Consider the following 24,847-nt stretch of genomic DNA (forward strand, 5'->3'; position numbering starts at 1 on the left):
TTTGGAGGCTTTGCATTCAAGGGCCAAGAGATTATGGGTCATAGAATTTTGGCCAAGTTGTTAATTGTAAACAATAAAATAATTCATAATAACAAGCAAGGTGCTTAATTAGCCAAATTAAGCACAGTCACATGGATCCTGCCCTGTGGTGCAAAACTAACCAAGGAAATGTCTCATTTTGGTTAAATGATTATTCTGAAGAACATCACACTCTGTGTCTGTCTGGAATGATAGTTATTTAAACGAGTAAGATGTGCTCACCGAAATCACGACAGTATTACATGCCATGGTAATGAGGGAGACAGAGATGTGCTCTCCTATTGGCCACATTGATGTCTTCTGAGACTTTATGGATCAAATTCTGCTCTCAGTTATCCTGGTGTGAATCTGGAGTGACTCCATTGAAGTCGTTCAGGTTTGCACCAGTGGAACCGGGAGCAGAATTTAGCTCATTTCACAAATGCAGCTCATGGTTGCCATGCAAACTGGAGCAGGAACTCCTAAGGTCTTGCCCTGGGTGGTGTCTGGGGGGTGTCTGGCTTGCTAGCTTTTATTTTGTCTTGTTTTAATGCTGCAGCCCTCCATAAATAAACAAACCAATTCAAATCCAGTGCAGGCTGGTAATAACCAAACTCCAGAACTCCCTGAGGACTTGTTGGGTGATTTCTGTGGAATGAGTTGGGTGGGTCTCAGCCCAGTTCCCAGTGGGCAGGCACATCCACCTTAGAAAAACAACGTGGCTGCAGTGAACGCCACATGACTTTCTTCTTGCCAGCCCCAGCTGAGAGGGGCTGAGTGGGTTGTGAAGATTCATGTCCCCTCTCGTCCGTATTGAAAGGTCCCTCCAGATCTGGGTTGACACACACCAGCCAGTACGTGTGAGCACTGTGCTGTACCTGATCTGTAGTCAAACAGGGGAGACGTCAGTTTTCAGGGATGCTTGTATAAATTCACATGCACCCCATTGCTGACCCTGAATGGGCAAATTTCCTGGTGTAGACGAGGCTAAGATACACCAGGATATATTTACTCCTCTTGTAAGTTGCAGCTGCTGGGAGGGAGGGAGAGAGAAAGAGCCTTTGTGTCATGGATAGAGAGCGCTGGAGCTTGGCACCGGGTAAACAGCTGTAATGGAACGTGCTATTTTTAGCCAGCACCAGCCAGAGGGGTTGGGGGAGGGGGACGGGAACAGTGTGATTGACAGGAGCTTTGGAGATCCCAGCTGGAATTATAACTGACTGAAGCTGCGAAGGTCAGGGACTGTAAGACGTTTCCTATATTTACACAGACTTTGGCAGCAGGGGTGAAAGGGGCGGGATCATTGTCATGTGCCTGGCAGGCAGGAGTGTAGGTGGTTCCGGTCTCCATGCTGAGGCTGGAAAAACAGGTTGGCACCGGAGGGGAAGCCAGAGCAAGAGGAATGTATGTTTGTTTGCATTTCTGCAGCGCTTGCTGCTGTTGTTACGTCTGGGTGCCTCACAAACAGGGATGGACTCAGCCCCACAACTCCCCCCAGCCCTGGGTGGATCATCACTGTGTTTGTACAGCCCCTAGCACAATAGGGCACTGGCCCATGATTCTTAGGGCGCTACCACAATGCAAATAAATAATCGTAATAGTAATCATTCCCCCATTACAGACAGGGAAACTGAGGCAGAAAGAGGACTAAGTGTAAACCTCCTCTCTAGGGGTATGAAGCAGCTGACACGAGAATGGTCATGAAGCACCCGGTCTTGCCCCTCAACTCCCACTGAAGTCTGTGTAAGTCATGGGTGCTCAGCAATATACAGGTCTGGCCCCAGTTCATTGTTAAGGTGTACGAATTGAAAGAATTGCCGCTGAATACAGATTGTCCATGTGCCGTAACCATTTAAAGAGTGTCTAAAGCAGTATTTCAAATCTGTTACTCCCCGAACCGTTTCGCAGTAAGGGTTGAGTGGCTAGATCAGGAGACGGGCCGTCAGGACTCCTGGGTTCTATGCCTGTTTCTGATGATGACCTTGGGCAAGGTCACTTTCCCTCCCCTTCTTAACCACTTGTAATATAGGCATTGCAAGACTAAGCTATCTCCCAGGGAGCATTGTAAAATGTTCCTGTTTGCAGAGCTCTCTGAGAGCCTTGATGAAAGGGATCTGGGTGTTACTAGGGTTATACCTTACTATACTGGTAAAGACCTTCAGCTGTCCAGCCCTCCCCTCTGGCCTTCAGGAGAGGATTTGAAGCCCTGGTAAACCTTGGGTTCATCCTTTGTTGCTAATTACCTGGCTAGTGTAGGGTTTTATACTGCTGCCCCTCACTCTAGTATCTGAATGTCTTCCATGTAAAAGCGATAGCAATAGCGAAATCCCTAGTAGACTTTATATTGCTATGGAGTTTGTACCCATGGCAGCCAATGATATGGAGCCTTAATTCCATTACCTACTTTTTAGCTTAGTAGGGAGGCCCTGGACAGGAAGGACTCAAATGAAAAGCCCCAGTCAGATTTAGGAGAAAGGTTTCCCCTTGTTTGCATCAGCCCCGATCATGTTGCCAATCCATGCTTGCACCAACACCCGAGGAAGTCACGTTGCAACACGTTACATCACAGCGTGACGACATGTCCTCATTCTGTTGTCATGCTGCTTTGGGGTGCCCCCGAAAAATGTGATACTCTTGCTGTCCTGTGAATGTGTGATGGACTTGTGAAAGTCATTACTGGCCCACATGCTGGACGTGTCTTTCCGGAGAAGGTGGCAGATGGAAAGGATAGCTTTGTGGCCTAAGCTTGGGGTTGGAACTAGCTAGACTGCCTTAGCACTATGGGTTCGACATTTGGATAGCTCAGCTGTGTTTGGTGTAATTTCCCTGGAGTCAGTAGTCTTCAACAGAATTACACAAGAGGTGGATCTTGACCACAGAGTACTACAGGGGTAGCTCTCATAAATGAGATCCTAAAAGGAGGGATCCTGTCAGCTGTGCATAGTCATTATAGGTCACATGGCACATTTAAGAGTAAATGGGATTTGCTGCATTATCCCTGGGCAAAATCTTCTTTCCTTTTTCTCCACTTTCCCCTGCTGTGCAGCATAGAAGGTGCCTTCCATCCCAGAGATGGCTGCATTTCAGCAGAGTTTCATGTGCATAGGACCATACACCAAGATCCTTACATAGGTCTGAAAGCTTCAGGTGCTTCCTGTTATGTGCTTAATCCCATTGATTTGTAGGGGACTCTTTACTGCCCAGCAGCAATTGTTTGTAACATTAGGATCATGACTTTTTACTTGGTCTTCACTGAAGCAAAGCTCTGACTGAAGTGAAGAGGGAGTCAAAACAGAGTAAAGAAAGAATAAGGAGCTCAGGATTTAGCCCACTGAATTTGTTAGGAGTTGTGTCTGGGCTTTGCTAAATAAGGGCTCATAGTTTGTAAGGAGCGTTCATTATACTGGAAAAAAAAAACCCAGCACCTGAGTTTCAGAGCCCAAGTCCTTTTACTGGGGTTCACAGGGCTTGGGCCGTGGGGCTAAAAATAGGAGTGTAGATGTTCCCGCTTGGGAGCTGGGGCTCTGGCCCAAGTGGCAATGTCTACACTGCTGGTTTTAGCCCCACAGCCTGACCTCCATAAGTCCAAGTCCATTGACCCAGGCTCTGAGACTTGTTGCCACGAGTTTTTCTTTGCCATGTAGCCTTACCCTTTGGGACAATAGATGCTGATGGTGTGGCCCTGCTAGCCTGTGTGCCTGTCCCTCTCAGGAACCTCCAAGCCCTTGTGGGTTCAGCAACCCAAACATTTCCTTTCTCTTGGGCTGTTCCAAAAATGACTCACTCTTGTTTTAAGGCAGTTTGGGTTTTTTCTCCAACGACACCCAGGGCCTTAGCAAAAGCACCACCGTTTATTTCTTTGCCTTGGCATTTCCAAAGTGCCTGCTCATTGCTCAACCCTTTGGGTTGCATTTTTTGTGTGTGTGCATTTTTTTAAAACAATGCTAAGTAACGAGAAAATGCTGGATGATATCCGGATGTTGAATGAGGTACAGATGCCCACGCCCCTTCTCCTGTACGTCAGCTGTGAAACTTTAAAAAACAGCCATGCTCTATGTTTTCTATGTACCTGAAGTTCCCAGGAATGGATGGAAACAGAGACTGCTTCCTCTATGAAGTGATGGGCATTTTTAAAAATATCTATAACAGGCCAGATCCTCAACCACTGCTGTTATTATTATTCATGTTGCAGTTTTATCGAGTTGTCATAACGCAGGTCAAGGCCCCATTGTGCTGCGTGCTCTACATCCATATAATAAGAAACAGTCCCTGCCCCCGAAGAGTTCATCATCTAAATATAGGAAGGAAATGACTTGCCCGAAGTCACATGGCAGCTCGGTGTTAAAAGCTGGGAATAGAGCCCCCTTCCAAGTTTCAGAGTAGCAGCCGTGTTAGTCTGTATTCACAAAAAAGAAAAGGAGTACTTGTGGCACCTTAGAGACTAACAAATTTATTTGAGCATAAGTTTTCGTGAGCTACAGCTGCGTCCGATGAAGTGAGCTGTAGCTCACGAAAGCTTATGCCCTTCCAAGTTGTAAAACAGTGGTCTAACCACTGGACCACACTGCTTAGCTATTGGGGTTTATACCAGCTAAGGATCTAGTCCAGTATATCTAGGTCCCAGTATGTGTTAGAAAGAGGTGGGGCTGTGAGATCTCACATCCAAACCCCTTTATGTTTGGTGGATGTGTTTAGTGTTCCGATCTATACCAGAACCAAATCTGCAAGGGATCGTTTTGTTTCCACATTGGATCCAAAGTGCGGAGCAGCCTTCTTTCTTCTTTTTAATGCAGCCAAATACTTGTGAGATCAGCATCTGGGATATTTTTGGCATGGTCAGATCCAAGTCTGATTCAGCCTCAAACCCAGCACCCCGAGCCCTGATCCAGATCCCAGTCTGAATGACACCCTTTTGGGGCCTTTCATTAGGGGGCACGGTCTGGCCCACCCCTCCCATCAAATTATTTGGAGCAAATAAATAGAGCCGCAACAATTTAAGAGCTGCATCCGATGAAGTGAGCTGTAGCTCACGAAAGCTTATGCTCTAATAAATTTGTTAGTCTCTAAGGTGCCACAAGTACTCCTTTTCTTTTTGCGAATACAGACTAACACGGCTGCTACTCTGAAACCTAACAATTTAAGAGCAGGTGCTGCTCTCATGCCTCTGCGTGAAATCCAGGGGATAACCAGCTAACCTGACCCACCTGGGTGCTAGCACTCATGGATAAGCAGCTAACCTGATCCATCTGGGTGCCTTGACTTATTCCCCAAGCACTCACTGGGCTAGCTTCCCCTCTCTCTTACACTGGTATAGCTCAGAAGGAAACCCACTGCAATGAACGGGGCCACACTGGTGGAAGAGAGAGCAGAATGAGGCCAGTACATTTCACTGGGGCAACATTTTTAACTCCTCCTTCCTTTCTCTGCCTTCTTCCTGCGGCTGCACCCACATCCTGGCTTCCTTGATTTCTGGATTATTAGAGAGTAAGAACCAGAGACCGCTCGCCTCTTCCAGACTAAGATCCCAACCCCCCTAGGAGCCTCTTCTTCCTTCCCCCACTCCAAGCTGCTTTTCATGGTCCGCTTGCTCGGGCCCACCAGCAAATTAGAAGTGGGGCTCCGAGCAGGGAGAGGAGTGTGTGGATTGGAGCGGGGGAGGGAATAAACGCCCCAGAGAAACCGTGCACTCCTTTTTGGCAACCCGGGGATCTTGTTTCACTCCGCCCGCTGCTTGAAAGCTACAAGTTGGATTGTGTGTCTCAGTCCCGCCCCGCTATGCGAACCCAGCTCCCCCCCTTCCTTCCCCAGTCAAGTCTCTGCGCTGCTCCATGCCCAGATGCCAATCCCCAGCTGTTAAATCCTGCCTGGGGAGGATGTGTTGTTCATGAAGTTGGTTGCTTTGGGGGAGGTCCATGTTTGCTCCAGAGCCAGGCTCACCCAGCCAGCCCCGCAGGGAGTGTGCAGTGCCTGGAAGGTAGGGGGGTACTTTGTTTTTCGAGGCAAGGTGGGTGCCTCTGTGTGTATGTGTGTGTGTGTGTGTGGTGGGGGGCTGTTAACATATTTGCCCCCCCCTCCTCCAGTGAAGCTGCTTCCTGCCAGTCTTCTCTTCACTGCAGGTTCCCCAGGCAGGCAGGAGGCACTGGCAGCGATTTCTCAGGGCTGCACACCAAGATTCCTGGAAAGCAGATTTGCAGAAGCGGGGCCTGTATGGAGGGGAAGGGGCCGGGAGTGCTGGGCACCGGAGGACTGGGGGTTGGCAAGCAGGGCAGACTCCGGCCGTACCCTTCCTCCAGGCGGTGCAATCAGTGGTGGCTCTTGCAGGAAGCCTTCAGAGCAGCAGTGATACTCATCCCCTCCCTTCCCCCAGAGCGAACGGACACGTTTAAATGCCTGGGCCAAGCGCTGGGGGGATGGCACGGCATGGGGCTGCTGCCTGCCAAGCTGAGCGTGGGCGGCACAATGGAGCAAGGTGGAGACAGGGCAGGGCTGCAGGACCTGGGTGCTGCCAGCTGGCTCTCCATGCGCATGCTCGTGGGTAACAGGGTAGCTTGTCTGGGGACTGTCAACCCCACTAAAATACCAGTGAGTAACTAGGGACCAGGGCCCCTGGGTGACTGGGTAACCCGATCCCTCTGGGTGCCAGGGCCCCTGGGTGGCCAGGTAACCTGACTCTTCTGGGTGCCAAAGCCCCTGGGTAGTTGGGTAATCTGACCCCTCTGGATGCCAAGGCGCCTGGGTGATCAGGTAACCCAGCCCTGCTGGGTGTCAGGGCTCTGGGTAGTAGCCAGCTAACCTGACCTACTAAAGTATCAGGGAATAACCTGACTTGTCCATTTCCTGGGGTATCACTAAGGGACTCGGAGCAATCAGGCATCCTGAAACTTGCAAAGTGGAAGTGCAGGGGTTTGAGACCCAGAAAACACAAGGCTGAGGTTCCACCCGGTTGTTTTGGCCTTCTGATTCACCAAGAGGGGAGTAAGTGAGTGACCTGGAGAAGCCTGAAAAGAAGAAGTGTTTCCTAACTGAGCAGAGGAGGAGAAGGAGGTGGCTGTGGGCATGGCCTGGAGCTCTTTGTGTTGGCTTGGAGTACAACTGCAATTCAACTTCTAGACTCCTTGCAGCACTCTGGTCTGAATGCAGGAAGTAGCTGCTGGGTAAGTTTAAGCAGGGTTCAAAGTCTGGCCTCTGCAGAGCAGATGTTCCAGAGTTCAGAGCCAGATTCCCAACTGCTCAGCACCTGCACTTGGGGCTACCTTTTCAAAAGAGCCGAGCACCCAGTGTGCTGAGCTCTTTGGAAAAGCAGGCTACTTATCTTAGGTGCCTAAATTGGAGATGACAGGTTTCAGAGCAGCAGTCTTGTTAGTCTGTATTTGCAAAAAGAAAAGGAGTACTTGTGGCACCTTAGAAACTAACAAATTTATTTGAGTATAAGCTTTCGTGAGCTACAGCTCACTTCATCGGATGTATTCAGTGGAAAATACAGTGGGGAGATTTATATACACAGAGAACATGAAACAATGGGTGTTACCATACACACTGTAAGGAGAGTGATCACTGAAGATGAGCTATTGTGAGCAGGAGAGCGGGGGCGGGGGGGGGAAGAAAACCTTTTGTAGTGATAATCAAGGTGGGCCATTTCCAGCAGTTGACAAGAACGTCTGAGGAACAGTGGGCAAATCTGATCCCAGTTGTGGGTGCTAAGTGCTTGCGATGTGCATGTGCATATATATATATATATATATATATATATATATATATATATACACGTTCCTAGATGCAACCAGATGCACTGCTCAGTTATTTGTCGTAACCTCTATAGTGCTGACAACTAAAGGAGATTCTCCAGGACTTCAAATAGCAGAGACCTGTGGTTTTGGAGCAGGAAGTTCTGAGATCTGTCACAACTGCTACTATGTTAGCTGTGGCTTGTGCCCTTCTTGCCATGACCTATGGGATAAAATCATTACAATGCTGTCTCATGCAGCATTTGCATCGCCACATTGTAATGCTGCACCGCAACGTCCCACCTCCTGACCGACATTAGCTTAATTTTCTGTGGATGTCATGAGTGGTGTGTGGAGGTGAGTGCTGGAGACTGGGAGTCAGGATGCCTAGGTTCTTTACCTAACTTCCACTGAGTGAGACCTATGGCAAAGTCACTTCACTGCTCTTTGCCTCAGTTTCCCCTTGTGTAAAATGGGGATATAGACACTGAACCACCCTTGTCAAGCACATTGAAAGTGTCTTCCGTAAGCCACTAAATGAGTGCTTATTTTTCTTTTTAGAGAAACGGACTAGGAATCACAACCCTTTCATTCCAATCCTAGCTCTGCCACTGATGCACAACATGACTTTGGGCAAGTCAGTTAACCTCCCTGTGCCTCAGTTTTCCAATCTGTAAAGTGAGTGTAACATCTGTGTATCCTACAGGGATGTTTGTGAGGCTTAATTGATTAATTAATGTTTGCAATATTACCAGCCCAGAGCACTCAAAAAACATGAATCAGGTATTGAAAAATCAAGAGATTGGCTAAAAACCATAAGATTTTAATATAATAGATTTTTTTTTAATTTGCCTTCTGGTTTTTGAGTCTTTAAGGGTCACATTGGCAAGTGTTTTTTGGTAATCATGAGAGGTGGAAATGTTTGTTTGTTTTTGAGTGAAAGCTGAGATTCTCACATAATCCCTTGCTTCCAGGAGCTGGTGCTTTAAGCACAACTGGAGAGTTGGCAGCACTGCACTCAGGCGTCAAAACGTTGTCCAAGGTGTTTGTAAAGTGCAAGGTAGTCCCTGGATCACCACAAATACCCAGTGGCGTTGCCAGGCACAGTATTCCAACTCCATGTGACTTAATGGATGACTGTTGTTGTTTTTAACATGACACATTTGTTTGGGGAGAGGTGCACTCTTCTCATGTGGGCAGCCCAGCTGAACCCACCTTTTTCATGAAAAGGATATGGGGGGAAGCTAAGGACATTTCCAGCATCAGAGCTGCCTCTTTCTGTGATACCTACGGGAAGGACCATGGTGTCATCAAGTCTTTTTTAGCTCTAAATGCCCCGTTGCTAAGGCACTTTTGTGCTTCATGTGTGAAATCCTATCTCCTCTTCCTTCCATCTTCTTGACTTCTGTGGTGGGCATGCCTGGCATTGGGGCGGGGGGTGGAGGAAGAGAGGCAACCGTGCCAATTTTCCTTCTTCTACTGCATCTCTGCTGCTGTTACAACTCTGCTTTCTTCTCTGCTCATGATGGGCCTCCTTCCCTGACCTCAGGGCTGCCGAGATGGAATGAGCAATGCCTTTACCGTCTCTTCTCCCCGGTAGTTTATTTTCTACAAAGTTTTCATCTTCCAAAGACTTTCCTAGAAGTTGTGTCCAAAGTACCCCTGTCCAGCTGCTGCTCAGGGTTGGAGCTGTTCGGTTTGGGCTCCATAGCAAATTTGCTGGGGAGTTATCACATCAGACCCGCCAGTTGGTTGAGATGAGGGGAAAAGGAAGACAGTTTAGGTAATAAGGTGACAAGTATGGGATGGATGGGGAGAGAGAGAGAGAGGAACAGATGTTATGGTTGGTTACAGCCAAGCCTGTGTGAAGAGAGACTGTGGTCAAGTGGATTGAACTCATGGCTAGGAGCCAGAAGCCACTGGTTTGCTGGAAGGAAGGATGATCTTGTGGTTGAGCCACTGTCCTGGTGCTCAGGAGAATTGGATTCAGTTTCTGGATCTGCTGCTGACTCCCGGTCTGATCTATGGTAAATCACTTAGGGCCAGATTTACAAAGGGGTTTCGGTGCCTAGTGGACTGACAAATGTGCCTAAGCAGGTTAGGCACCTAACTCCCATTGAAAATCAATGGGATGAGGCACCTAACTCACTTAGGTGCTTTTGAAACTCTCACTAGGTGCCTACCTGCATCTTTAGCCTCCTAAATACCTTTTCAAATCTGGCACTTGATCTCCCAGGGTCTCAGTTCTCCACCATTAAAATAGGAGTGTGGATGCTTCCTTTGTTGAGATTGTCAGAGTACTGGGGCAGTGATGGTCTCTCACTATACTGTGCCTCGCTCAGTGGAGCCCTGATCTTGTTTGTGACTCATAAGTGACAAATACTAATAGCCCTGGCTCTGCTGCTGACTCATTATCTAGCCTTGGGAAAGACACATAGGCCCACATTTCTACAGCACCACTCTCTTTGGGTAGCTCCATTTTTGGATGACCAGCTTGCAAGTGTCCCATGTGACTCACACATCCAAAAGGCAACCAGGGGTTCAGGTTGGAGAACAGGGGGAATTGACCTGCATAGCTATTCTGGAATTGCTCCCCCTGTGGACACTCTGTGAATAAAAAGTCTCTTTGTTCTGGAATAAGTATTCTGTTTATGAGCTTTTATGGCAGATGCAATTTCATGCCTTCCTTTTTTAACTGCTTCCTCAACAGAGTTGCACCAAGGATGAATCTGGCCCCAGGGCATTCATCACACACAACACTCAACACAAAAGAAATAATTATCGCCCTCTACCAAGATCAATACATGACAGAAAGAGCAGAGAGCTATGAGCTGTGCCACAAGTACTCCTTTTCTTTTTGCGAATACAGACTAACACGGCTGCTACTCTGAAAACTGCTGGAGACGGTTCTTTTGCAGGCCTGATCCTGCAAGCTAACAAATGTCTCCAAGGCTCAGGAGGTTGAGGTACGCAGCAGCTCCTAGGAAGTCTCAGCAATCCACAGGATCAGAACCTTGCTCTTTAGAGTAGCTTTACTCCTGGCATGGGAGGTTTTAAGAATGGGAAGCCTAGAAAATCAGAAGTTATGGGAACAGGAGACCCTCTACCCTTCCAGCAATCTCATCCTTTAAAAATAATATTATTCCTAGTGCTTGGTACTTCCACAGACAACCCTCTTCATCTTCATGGCACCTTGTAAGCATTCATTTCTCTCGCTAAGTTATTTGCCTCAATATCCTGCAGCAGTAAGTTCTCCAGGGTTAATTATATGTCACATTTATTTTCATTAAAAAATGTGTTGCTTTAAATATTTAAATCTTGCTGCCTTTTAAATAATAATACCAAGTAATAATAAGTAATTCTCAGTCATTATTATTTGTATTACTGTAGCACATAGGAAATCCCAGTCAAAGAGCAGGATCCCACTCCACTTGTCACTGTGCAAACACAGAAGCATCTTCCATCCAAGGGTCTTTATGGATCACTTTCAACTTTAAGCCCTAGACCTCTGATCCTGCATTGAGTTCTGTGCAGCACAGGGGTCCCCACACATGAAGCTCCTTTCAGGCCTAAATGTTGGCAGTTGCCAGATTGGATCAGACCCAAGGTCCAGCTAGCCCAGTATCCTGTCTCTGACAATGTCCTGCACCAGATGCTTCAGAGGAAGGTGTAAGAACCCTGCAGTAGCAGATGTGGGCTCATCTGCCCCCTACATTAGGTCTCATCCTCCACTGTAGTAGTTATAGATTTGCTTAAGCATGAAGTTTAATATCCCTTCCAAAATGTATGCTAGCCTTAACGATTATAACTCTGGATATTCTTGCTATCTGTATAAGTGTTCAATCTCTCTTTGTATTTTGCTAAGTTCTTGGCCTCAATTTCCTATAGCAGTGAGTTCCCCAAGCAACAACAATTTATCATGGGAGAAGGACAGTAGCCTATGGTGGCATTACCCTTTTCAGCTGTCAGCTTTATATCTGTAGCGATCTGTAATAAATTATTATAATTAATAGAGCTATGCGGAGGATGGCAGTTCTGTTTCACAAAATATTTTGAATTTTCAAAAATTGGCTTTTTTCCAAATTGGAGCAAAAAATGAAAATTTTGAAATTCTCCACAAAGGAAAATTCAGATTTTTTGTTTGTTTGTTTGTTTGAGGTCAATGAAAATGTTTCATTTCAATTTCAACTTTTTTTTTATGTTTTATTGTATTTAGGGCATCTGTTTGGGGTGGGTTATTAATTTCATTTTGGGGGGTATTTTGAGCTGTTTTTGCGTTTTATGTAGATGTCCACAAATCAAGGGTTTTCGGTGCTTTTTCTGTGTATATACTGCAGTATTATATACATTACTCATTACAGTAGTATATACAGTAATGAGTCATCTCTTTTAACATTCGCTAGTGCACTTTACTTTAGTACTGTTTCATACAACAATATGTTAAAGTGCACTAGGGAACCTTTAGTGCACACCAGCAGGGTCTACACACGGATCAATTAATCTGCAACATGTTAGTACGCTTTAGAAATAACACCCCCACGGTCTTTGTTAATGCTCTGTGTAGACAAGCCCTTAGAGACAAGTAACCACTTCCAGTGTTTTTGCAATGTTTGTTGGATAACCACCAAATTCTTTTATATTTTTTTAATCAGGGGTGTTTTATCAGTGTTTATCGGTTAAAGCCAAAAGTCAAAAGCCTATTTATATTATAATCATACACTTAAAAAAATTCAAAACAAAAAGTTGTTTCATAACAAATAAATGAAACGTTTTGTTTGGAAAATGTCAAAACAAGACATATTGACATTATCAGAACTTTTCCCCCCAGTGTATTTGCAAAATGAAATTCTAGCAAAGCTGATCTGATTTTGCAAAGCATTTCAATTTTGACTGAATTGCATAATCCAAGACTATAGTTCCATCTAAAGTTTTCCAACCAGCTCAATTTATTATGAAACATTATCCTCTAATAAGATGATATTGTTTTCAAATCCGTTATAAATCTGGGCTCCTGGAATCACAGGGCTTAAGTGTCCCCTGCTTTGTGTCTGTCTGTCTGTCTATCTATTTTATACAGCCATCCATCCCTGTAGGATATGAGCACCTGTGGTGTAAAATCATTAGCAACAGTGAAGTCCCTAATCGACTTTAGGAAGTGTTTGTCATGTCTCCTTTTTTGAGGTAGAAGCTGCTTGGGGTAGGGTTTTTTGAGGAGTCTCATTTGTTTCGTGGTGGATTTTTGGGTAGAGGTGTTGGATAGAAGAGATTCCTGAGGTTGTATCATTCATGCCAGAGTGGAAAGACTTTTTCAAAGAGGAAGGTATTGTAGAGTTTCCTAAAGAGAGTCGGGGCTTGTCTACATGGTATGGTAATGCACTCTATGGGGGCGGGTGATTTCTAAACCACACTAATGTGTTGCACGTTATTTGGTCCATGTAGACCCTGCTGGTGCGATTTAATGTACCACTGTTTGCAACTGTACTATGGTAAAGCGCATTAGGGAACTTTTAGTGCACACCAGCAGGGTCTATATGGACCAATTAGTGCACAACACAGTAGTGTGATTTAGAAATCGCACCCCCGTACAGTGCATTACCCCACCATGGAGTCATACCCCTAGACACTGGATTTGCCTAATCTCCCCTGGAAGTTCTTTCTACAGCAGGGACTTTGTGTCATCCTTTGTACCTGTGCAACAAAGGTGTAAACGGGTGCCTGCCCCTGGTGTGAGCAAGTGGAGAATTCTGATAAGCTGGTGTTTTATAGCCACCTTGCTCAAGTTTGCATGGATGTCTGAGTGGAGAATCGGGCCCATTCAGTTTTGAATCTTTTATAATCAGGATTTGAGGGTGGTTGTTTTTTTAAACCCCCTGCTAGTGCAAACAAATCAGGTTGACGAAAAAAGGATGAAAACTAACCATCATCACTGTGTGTCTCAAGCCTACCTACAGAAGGCCAGTTAATGGCAAAACCGCTGTGAAGTCAATGGTACCATCTCCAGGTGATAGAGAGAGGCAGTGTGTTTAGTGTATGAGGCACTGAAGTGGGGTTAGGAGACCTGGGTCCTAGTCCTGGTTTTGCCACTGACCTGCTGTGGAACCTTGAGCTAGTCACTACCCCTCTCTCTGCCTCAGTTTTCCTCCCACCCTTTGTCTGCCTTGGCTATAAGCTCTCTGGGGAAGAGACTGTTTCTTACTATGTGTATGTACAGCATCTTACACAGTAGGGCCTTGATCTCAGTTGGGGTCACTAAGCATTACCCTAATAAATAATAATGCTAATAAAGTGGTTGTGTCCTCTTGTACAGGCTCAACAGGGACGCTCAGTTGATCTTCTCTGTATAGCACTTGTTATTTTATCTTGCCTCTCTCTTCCTTTACCAAGCCAAGGACCCCGTCCGGCTGCCATTGAAACCAATGGCAAAACTGCTCCAGAACAAGTGTGATTACTCCTCATGATGCTGGTGCCTCCTACAGAGTGCTGAGCACCCACAATCCATAGATACCGAGGCTGAGGGCACCCTGAACCTGCCAGGATCAATGCCTAAGAAGAGCTTATTCCTATGGAAGACTGTGGTAGCCACAAGGGCTCAGCACCTCTCGGGCCATAATCCTTGCTTGGTTTGCAGCCTGTACAATCCCACTGATTTCACTGGGACTTTAAGGGATGGAAACCAGGATGGATTTTGCCCTAATAATCCAGCTGTCATTGATAGAGGGGCCCAAACCAACCCCTTACTGCCTCCCAAGCAGACTGGGGGAATATTAGCACATAGGAATGGCCATACTGGGTCAGACCAAAGGTCCATCTAGCCCAGTGTCCTGTCTTCCGACAGTGGCCAATGCCAGATGCTTCAAAGGGAATGACAAAACTGGGAAGTTATCAAGCGATCCATCCCCTGTTGTCCAGTCCCAGCATCTGGCTGTCAGGCTTAGGGATGCCCGGAGCATGAGGTTGTGTCCCTGCCCACCTCGGCTAATAGCCAGTGATGGACCTATCCTTCATGAACTGATCTAATTCTTTTCTGAACCCAGTTATACTTTTGGCCTTCACAACATCCCCTGGCAATGAGTTCCACAGGCTGTCTGTGTGTTGCATGAAGAAGTACTTTCTGTTGTTTGTTTTAAACCTACTGTCTCTTAATTTCACTGGATGACTCCTGATTCATGTGTTATGTGAATGGGTAAATAACACTTCCTTATTCGCTTTCTTCACCCCAGTCATGATTTTATAGACCTCTATCATACCCCACCCCCTTTGTCATCTCTTTGGATCATGAGCTTTGCCACCTGAGTCACCCCCTCGGCCTGCTGAGCCCATTAACCATGTGTGTCTTCGTACAGAGAACTGTTTGAGGGCTGAAGCAATGGGGCACAGAGCCCCTGTGGGAGAAGAGGAGGAGGGCTTAAGTTTCTTGAAATCAGCCAGGGTGTGTTAAACCCTTTCCTATATCATCTTACCAGAAACTGATTAGGGGATCCTGTGGATTTTCTGTCTGCCAGATGTGGGCTGCAGCGGGGTGGGGGGGGAAGAGTGGTACTGGGACACTCCCAGAAGTGGGTGTGAGGAGGCAGGGCTGGTGTGGATGAGAGGAGTAGAAGAGAGGAATATAAATGGATGGCTGTAAATCCACCCCAGCACAAACCTCCTCCTCTTTTTTCCCTTTGCAATCTGTTCCTACCCCAACAGAAAACTCATCCTTTCAGCACTTTCTCATTTCCTTTGCAGAGTCGGAAGGACAAGGAAAGACCTAAACAGAAGCACAAAAAACATCCGGAGTCTCCCACCAGCCTCGCCCCGTCCTCTGTGCCCGTCCCTGCTGAGAAGGTACCAGATTCATGAGGTGCCAGTGGGCAGGCCTATCTCTGCCATCTTCCTTGGGAAGCAATGGGCGAGAGGCTTTATCCCTTTATTTTGATTCCTGGTTTCTCACATTCTTCCTTCTTCTGCCCTTATTCGCTCCCCCACAACCACTACCTTGGGTATTTCACACTGAGGCTGTCTCTCGCTTTCTGTCGGCACGGAGGACCCGATCAACGGGCTGAACTCCCCAGTGGCTGAGCGGCAGGTCCTAGCTTGCTCGGCAGCAGATGTTCAGGTTTAAAGCTCCGGTACAATAGATGAAACATCCATGTGTTGCCCTCTCTGCAGCCGTGCTGTAAATAGCTCCGGCAGATGGGCAGCCCAGGTACCTCCATTTCAGGGTAAGAAGGGACAACTGGAGACCAAGGTCCTGGCACTTTGCCCTTCTCTAAGCCTTTCCATCCAAGCCTCAAAGCACACCAGCAGGGCAGACAGGTAGTTACTGTATTTCCTTAATTTCTGGGGAAACTGGGGCACAGAGGGGCTGAGTCCCTACTGCCCTAAAATCCCTTCATGAAAGACATCAGAGCTCCCTGTTGTGGTGTACCCCTACTATAGGGGCTTCCATGGATGGTGCAGAACTGTCTACACTGGCTCTACACCAGTCCCAGTGTTGGGGGCATGCTGGGGGCATGCCAGGCGCATGCAGCACCCCATAGGGGGCTGTTGCAGCTGAGTGTAAATTAGAACAGCCCCGAGGCTGCTGTAATTTGTGCCAGGGGCCAAACCCCTGAATAAGTGGCAAAGTAGTGGTGGAGCTTGGTCAGAGCAGAGTCAGGGCCAGAGTGGTGATGTGTTTTGCCCCAGGGTCACACGGGAATCCGTTGAAGCCCAAGAACTAGAACCCAGACATCCTGACTCCCAGGGCCTGATTCTCCTCTCAATAATGCCAAAGTAACTGGAGGTAAGGCCACTGGTGGGAGCAGAGCCAGGCTCTGGCTAGAACCCATAGAAAACACAGCCCACCAGCCCGCCTCAGGAAGACTATTTAAAGGGGGTTGCATGGCCGTACGGTATACCCTGCGCTAATGGCACCTACACACAAGTAACACTCTGTGAGGGGGCCCAGGGCCGGGATAACAGCAGGGCAGGACAGAGATGAGAGATCAGAGCTGTGTGAGAGGCCCAGAACTGGAATAGCAGGGGGCGTTTTTCAGGTCAGGATTGAAGGGAATTATCCAAGTTGTGCATGAGGCCCAGGGCTGGAACAGCAGGGGGGAAACAGATCAGAACTGATGTGCAGCAGCAGAGTAGAGGGGCCAGGGGCTAGTGGGCACTACTGGGCATGATTGAGGGGCACCAGCTGAGCTGGGCACAGAATCCCTCACTCCACTTATTTGCACTCTTCCCAGCCCAGTGTTAGTGCAGTGAGACTTGCTCTCCTGAGTGGCAGATTCCCCCAGTTAGCAGAGCTGCCGGGGACTGATGTTCTAAGAAGATTATTTCCAAGCTCATGTCGAAATTCAAAACCTGGCTCCTAACTAGCTAGAGTGCCTCTTAGACAATTACCCACTATCTCCTCCCAGGCCCTGCCAGACCTTTGTATGAATGGGGGGAAGGGCCTAACTCGGTTTACACAGGGACCTTTCAGCACTTTGTAAGCTGAAATTCAGGTGATCCTGATTACGCTGGCCGTTGCGGAGTGACATGGCCATAGTCTTTCTACAGGGTGTTATTATTAATTTTCATAACGGGTGGCATTCCCATAGTGCCTTCTGTGCACAGATCCTAAAGCGTTGCACAAGCTTTCTGCTACTGAAACGCACCCACTTCTGGGGTGGAACGCAGCAACCGTTTAACAGCACACTGCAGCATTGCACAACAGTTCAGGACTTGAAGTGGAAAATCTGTTTGAAACTGCAGAGGGGTGCGGGATAGATATTGGGACCAGTATGACGACACTAGTGCAATTACACAGCTGGAAACCCCCAACGTAGACACATGACACTGGGGCAAGCTCCATCTTGCACCAGTGCTGTGCATCTACATGGAGTGTGCGCTGGTGTAATGCAAAAATAACACCAGTAGAGTCAGGGCTTTAGGCCATGTCTACACTACAAACTTTGATCGGTGCAAGTTACGACGCTGTACAACCACCAGAGTTAGTATATCACTCGTGTGCATGCATATTTGGCTGCTTGCATCAGCACTGCACATACTTGTGTTGATGCAAAGTGCAGTGCACCATGGGTAGGAATCCCAGTGTCCCTCGGGCCACCATCCTGCGCAGTGCCTTTTGAGAAATTTTTGCAATGTGTTGCGGGATAATAGAAATGACTCACCAAGGGATCTCTGAGAGATAGGGACCAAGCTCCCAACATGCATCTTTGATTGGTGGAGATTGGTGGAATTACCCCAACTGAACTTTGTCTGGGACAAAGTTAAGTGCTCAAATCTGTGGGGGTGGGTGGCAAAATAAAAAGTATTTGTGGACGGACTAGTTGTTAGAGCTTTGTCATCACATTTAGATTTACAGTGAGAGAGGCAGGGCAGGCTAGTGGTTAGAGCATGGGATGAAGCATCAGGAGAGCGGGGTTCTATTCCTGATGCTGACAGTGACCTGCTGGGTGACCTTGGGCAAGTCATTTTCCCCCTCTCTGTGCCTCAGTTTCCCTTCCTACTGCCCTCACTCTTGCCTGTTTAGGTTGTAAATCCTTTAGGGCAGGGACTTTCCCTGATGACATGTCTGTCAGTGTCTAGCACAATGGGGCCCTGATCTCAGTTGAGCCTCTAAGCACTACTTTGATATCAACAGTGGTATTGCCTCCCTTGAGATGCTTTGTGACCATGGCGTAGAACCAGAGGAAGAGGCAGTGATCTTCAAACCCCAGCCAAGTCTACCCAGGACAGTGGAGCTCACTTCTTCCTCCCTCCCTGCAGCCCTAAAACATGCCTGCCACCTGGCAGACAAACCAGATCTTGTAAGAGTCTCCCTGATGGGGCCAGAGCAGCCTCTCCTGCAGCCTCTGACCTAGCCATCCTCCTGGATTCAGGCTTTTATCCCTGCAGCTGGGGGTCGCCCACCACATTCCAAGGATTCCAGTGGCTCTGGGGGCATGCAGCCCAGCGCTGGAGCCCGCATGCTGTCCAGCAGCGGTGAAGAGGGCTAACGGGGGAGAGCGGGCTCTGGTATAAAGCAGGAAGCAGCGTGGCTGGCTCAGCTGTAACCGAGCTGGACGACTCAGGGCGTTGGCAACAGGGAGCCCTTTGCCTCTTGGCTGCCAGTTTGAATCCAGACCAAGTTGCGAGCTGGGTGGGTTTCTTCACTGCCGCTGCACATGGGCCTCTCCATGGCAGCCTCATCAGCGAAGCCAAGAGTTTGACGGGACCGTGGAACCTTGTGTGCCAATCAGAGGGTTTCTTAGGGACCCGCGAAAAGGCTGCAAGGTCTGAAAGAACTAGGCCCTTCTGTGTGATCCAGGGAAAGTCACTAGACTAATGGAGAACAATGTGGGGAGAAGCTGCCCTTCTAGCCCCGGGCAGGCCTGAATTCAAGAAGGCCAGATGTCTGCGTCCAGGCATCTGAAACCTTCCAGGGGCAGCAGCATCCTCCCTCTCTCCCGGCACCCCGTGCATGGAAGGGGCACAGGCAGCCTTTGGCATCCGACCCAGGGTAGAGGCTGCCAGTTAATCTCTTTTACTTTGGCCAGGAGAGGGAGTTGGTAGCATGGTTGCCACGGCAGCCGCATCTCCAATGGGATTTGTGCTTCTGTCCCCATATGCAGACAGGCAGGGTCAAAGCTTGTCAGCATTTTTAATGAGTGCACAAGTTTGGGGGGAGGGGAGCAGAAGGGGGCCGGGAATTGTTAACTCAGGCCGATATTTAGGTGCCAGAGATAAGGAGCATGAGGAGCAAACACTTTCTAACTCATAAAGCCTCCATCTGTCTGTCCCAGAAACTTTAGCCACCGGTTCGCACCAGCCTGCACTGGGAGCAGGAGGAGCGGATGGTGGGAGTGAGTGAGGAGACCAAAAGCAGGTTTGACCCTCTCCTTTGCTGCCACCTCTTCCCTTGGAGAGTCAACCCATTACCACCTGATGCCTCTTGCAGCAGGGAGTGGAGGTGCAGGGGGGCAGCCTGGGGAGTGGATAGAGAAGCCACCATGTAGCATCTAAGTTTGGGACTCGGGAGACCCATGTTCAGTTCCTGACTCTGCCCAGGGATGCCTTGTATGACCTTGGGCAAGTCACCTAGAACTAGATCCCCATTAAAATTGATCAGAGTTGGGCTCCTGACTTCTAGAGGCAGCCTGAAAATCCAGTGTCTACCTGCACTTCGGCCCGGATCCTCAAAGGTATCAGGCTCCTGACTCCCATTGGTTCCAGTGGAAGTTAGGAGCCTAAATACCTTTTAAGGATCTGGGCCCTAAATACCTTTGAAATCCTGACCTTGAGCATTTGTCTACACTGCAATTAAACAGCCCCCACAGCCCAACTCAACTGACCCAGGCCAGCTGCAGGGGGTTAACTGCAGCGTAGACATACCCTTAGTTGCTCTGTACCTTTGTGTCCCATGTGTCAGAACAGGGGAAACAGCACTGGCCTACCTCCCAGTGAGGATAACTAGGATAAAGAGCGTGAGAGGCTCACTAAGGAGGGCCATGTCAGTTCCATAGGTAGCTGATCCCAGGTGTGTTCCTGGGATGGCGTACAGGGTGCTGAGAGAAGCTGGGTTGCTAGGGGAGGGGACATTGTGGTGGGGAGGATCCAGGCATGGGGATGGCATGTTTGGGAGCAGGTTGCGAGGTTTGTGCGACCAGAAACTCATCTTGCAGCAGATGCCTGGCCATTTTGGTCCCAGGTATCCAAGCACAGTACACAACGGTGGCCATGTCCCTCCTCTCCGCCCGCAAAAGGCCCTGGGGAGCCATCCTGGCCATGCCTAGTGCACTTGCAATAAATCTGCCGCCATTCCTGGCTGCCCCAGCTGCTTTCTCCCACCAGCTGCAGACATCCTGATCACTTGTTGACACGCACTCGCACATGCTTCGGGCTGCAACATCTGGCAGGCAAGGCCGGCTTGCTCTGGATTCTGCAATCCAAGCAAGCCATCCATGCCAAGGCCTCCCCTCACCCACCCTTCTAGGTCAGTCCTGGGAAGGGGAGTTGGGGAGGGGGAAGCATCTGATTGGACATTTCCATCTGGGAGGCAGAACAGCTTTCTGGTTTCCCAGTGTCGTCTGAGCCTTGCTGTACACCAGCAGGCCTGAGTCTGTCATGAGCCAGAGCCCCATCCTGGAAGAGCTCTGGGAAATTTTGCCCCAGGCCTGTTTCATCTTGATTTGCGATCCCTGCGACTGCGTGAGGGGCAGTGGGGGTAGGGAGAAAGGCTCATGGTCCCCCTTCTATCTCCTGGATATCAGAGCAAGCCTTAATTAAGCACTTGGAAGCCTGCAGTAAGGACCCTCTCACCCTTCCTCGGTCTGAAGCATGGGCCGGTGGTAAAAGCACACGGCTTGAAGTCAGGAGACGTGGGTTCTTCTCTGAAACCTAGAGCAGGGCTGACGAGAGGGTGACAAAGGGGGGACAATTGTACCAGGAGACTGAGCTCTGGGCCCCCCCCCGAAACATCTGTAATGTCTGTGTAAATAAAATGAAATGGGATGGGGGGAGAGACCCCAGCAAACATGATGCCCAGCCCATCGGGAGAAATTTGGGGTCCCGGTACACGTCACTTTGAGCCTGATCCTGAAGTCTATTCTTGTACCGTGCTGCACCACAGTATCTGAGTGCCTTCCAGTTGTGCACTAAGCCAGTGGTTCTCAACCAGGGGTCCGTGGCCCCCTGGGAGGCCATGAGCAGATTTCAGGAGGTCTGCCAAGCAGGGCCAGCATTAGACTCGCTGGAGTCCAGGGCAGAAAGCCGAAGCCCCACTTCATGGGGCTGAAGCCCGGGACCCTGAGCCCCACCATCCGGGGCTGACATTGAAGCTGAGCAATGTAGCTTCGAGGGGGGACCCTGTGGCATGGGGCCTGGGCAAGTGCCCTGCTTGCTACCCCCTAACGCCAGCACTGACTTTTATATGCAGAAAACCAATTATTGTGGCCCAGGTGGGCCATGGAGTTTTTATAGCATGTTGGAGGGGCCTCAGAAAGAAAAAGGTTGAGAACCTCTGCACTAAGCAACACGACTACATGCCAGAAGGTGCTTAGCTAGTACGGTGAGGAGTGTGGTACAAGAACCTAGACAGGGTAGAAATAGCCAGTGGGAGTTTTGCCATGAGCATCAACAGGATCAGAGCGGGCCCTGAACTCCGTTGCTCAGTTTTCCCCTCCCGAGGACAGAGGTAACAATGCTGAGTTGACCTGTGTCCTTAGCTGGCGTCCTTCATTGATGGCTGCAAGGACCTTTGAGAGTCTCAGAGGGAAGCTGCTCCAGAAATGCAACGTATTATGACCTGAGGTTTTCCAAAGGAGCCTGAATGAGCTAAGTGCCCAGGTCCCACTGGAAGTTGGGAGTAGAGCATTGAGGGACACTCCCAGCTGTTATTATTAAGCAGCCACATTAGAGCTCTTCTAAGGAGAAGAGGGATGGGGCAGTGGTTTGGGGATTCGTTTAGGATTTAGAAAATGGGGGGTGGATTTTGCCTGCTCTACCAACAACTCCCTGTGCGACCCTGGCTGAGTCACTTAGGCCCTGATTTTTAAAGGCATTTAAGTCTTGCTGTGCTCAGCATTGCACTGCCTAACTGATTTAGGAGCCTAGGTCTCATTTTCAAAAGGCACTTGGGAGCTTAAATCCTATCAACTGTCAATGGGATTCTGGCTCTTGAGTGTCCCCCTAAATCGCTTTGAAAATGCGACATAGGCTCCTAAATCAGTTAGGTGTTGCAGAGCCCAAATTTTAGAGTCTGGGCCTTCAGTCTCTCTGTGCCTCCATTTTCCATCTGTAAAATGGGTAGAACAGCACGGCCCTACCTCCCTGGGGCGTTGTGAGGATAAATCCATTCAAGACTGTGAGGCTCCATTCGCGTACCTTAGGCAGAAGACTCTCGCTGCAAGGTTGTTTGACCCATGGCCAAGCTCCATCTCTAACAGGCAACTGGTTCTTGCTGGCCCTTTTGGGTGGCTGCTTCCCTGCATCCCTTTGTCTGGCCTAGGTGGGGACAAGCTGCTGCTGTCACTGGATTGTTCATTGTTCCTACACTCCCCGCCCCCCCATCAGTATTAGTTTAATCCAAGGCAGGCAGTTCTGTACAAGTATTTTTCACCCCTCCCCGTGCTTCCTTGTCAGTGGTTCCCTCTAGCAGCTCATCCCACCAATCAGAGTGCGAAGAGATGCTCTTCTGATTTCCCATAAATAAATTAATGAATGAACAGCTCAGGCGCTGCAGAGTGTCGGACGGAGGCCGGGAAAGAGGTACAGCTGCGAGGGGGGTAGTGTGTGGCTCTGGGAGTGTATGTGGTGTGTGAGTCTGGTCTGGTCCTTCCATCTCCCGGCTCACGGACCCGCGGAATTGGATTCCTCGTAAGATTCGTGGACTCGGCTGGGCTGGGAGACCTGTCTCCCTGGTGGTTTTTTTAAACAGGCCTTTAAAATGTAAATACGTCTGAGTTTTTGCGAGGGATCTGTCATGTTCTCAGCACTGTGGGGTGTCTTTCCACAATATGCTCCTCCCACCACTCAACACACAGACAGACGCACACGCACAAAATGCATCCTATGGAATTTGCCCCTCTTGCGCCCCTTCTGGTGAATTTAGTGCTGTGGGAAAGTTGACAGCCCTGGAGCCTGAAGGCCTCTGTGTAGCAACAGGACAGGTACAGAGCGGACAACAACAAGGAAGTCTTCCCACCCTTAAACTGCCTTGGTGCTGAGCAGGACAAACCACCTCTATGAATGAGAGGGGATTAAAATCTCTATGGTCTATTCAGTCTTTGTTCGTATTTGTATTATGGTAGCCCCAGCTGAGATCGAGGCCCCGTTGCGCTCGGTGCTGTACGTACGCACTCTATGCCCTAAAAAGCTCACAGTCTAAATGGACAAAAGGTGGGGAGGAGAAACAGAGGCACAGAGTGGGGAAGTGATTTTCCCAGGGTCACCCAGCTGGGTCAGGAACAGAGCCCAGGTCTCCTGACTTCTCCTATGTGTGTGGGGAGAGTCGGGGGTCAGAGGGTTTATTTTGGTGATATGGATGGCTCTGATCTGGGCTGCGACCACCGGTTGGTTGCACATACACACTGCCAGTACTGCCAGTAACCATCCCGCGCCCTGGTGGGAAACTCTGGCCCCTCTGAAGACAGTGGGAGTTTTGCCATTGACTTCCTTGGGGGCTAGGCTTTAATCGCTGCAGAACGTCTCTGTAGCCCATTGCCAGTGTCCTGAGCCAGCACGACCCCTCTGTTAATTGTATCTATTTGTTTAATTTTGCAACCAAGATTCGTTTGCCAACGCCAATTTCACCCCGCTGCGCTGCTAATCCATGATACTCCCCACACTCCCTTCTTGGCCTGCTAGATTAAAAAGAAGGCTCTTTGATATGGTTTATCTCCCTCTCTCTGCTCCTCGGTACCCTTGAACACCTGGTGGGAGGATCAGAAAAGATGGATTTTTGGGGTGTTTTGCACCCATTCTGACTCCTATCTCAAGGGGCATGTGTCAGCGTCCTGGTAGAGTTGCTTGAGACTTGAGGTGTGCTTTTCTTGTGGTGTTTGAACAGCCTCACTGCATCCTATTGCTCCCAGACTCTGCTCTCCCTCCTCCTCTCCTTCTGCCCTCAGCTAGCAGATTTGGAAGGTCGGAAAGTTTTTCCTGCTCCCTCTGTGATCATAAATCAAGAGAGCTTAATCTTCAACATCCAGAAGTTAGTGATGAGAAAACACAGATTCCCCCACCCCACTCCTTTCCCAATTTCCACCGCTCCCTTCCTCCTGTCTTTCATATTCCCAGCTCATCTGGCCCACATTAGGCTGCCAGCCATTGCATTGTGTGGAGTGATTAGACCAAGCAGGGGAACTAGGGATAGATTTTTATCCGGGCATCCATGTGTCTGCATCACAGACCTATTTGTTACCCTTTCCAAGAAGAGGTCCTCTGGAGTTAGGGAGTGTGGAGCCCAGATCTGGCTCAAATCTTCCTCTCAGCGAGCTCTGGGCAATACAAGCAGCTTGCAGTCACGTCACAGGTGTTTTATTTTGGGCTGGGACTATCACATTGCAGCGGTGGCCAGAAAAGTGACCGTGGAAGTAGCATCTTGCAGTTAGTGACTTTCAAACATTACTGGGCTGCCTTTGAACTGGTGA

The 24,847-nt window shown here is 48.8% G+C and overlaps 1 protein-coding gene across 9 annotated transcripts in view; it reads left to right on the forward strand.

The window, feature by feature from the left end:
- Positions 1-24,847, forward strand: part of MLLT6 (MLLT6, PHD finger containing) — a 74,277-nt gene that overhangs the window by 20,226 nt on the left and 29,204 nt on the right. For 7 of the 9 annotated variants that reach the window (XM_038385755.2, XM_038385754.2, XM_038385756.2 and 4 more), the window contains one exon: positions 15,471-15,569. In XM_038385755.2, coding sequence (XP_038241683.1) covers positions 15,471-15,569 — 99 coding nt within the window. Of the gene's footprint in view, positions 1-5,784; positions 5,993-15,470; positions 15,570-24,847 lie in introns of those variants that run through there. The other 2 variants (XM_038385758.2, XM_043503328.1) reach the window with 1 other exon arrangement.

The sequence above is a fragment of the Dermochelys coriacea genome, chromosome 27, assembly GCF_009764565.3.
Source record: "Dermochelys coriacea isolate rDerCor1 chromosome 27, rDerCor1.pri.v4, whole genome shotgun sequence".
Classification (NCBI taxonomy): Eukaryota; Metazoa; Chordata; order Testudines; family Dermochelyidae; genus Dermochelys; species Dermochelys coriacea.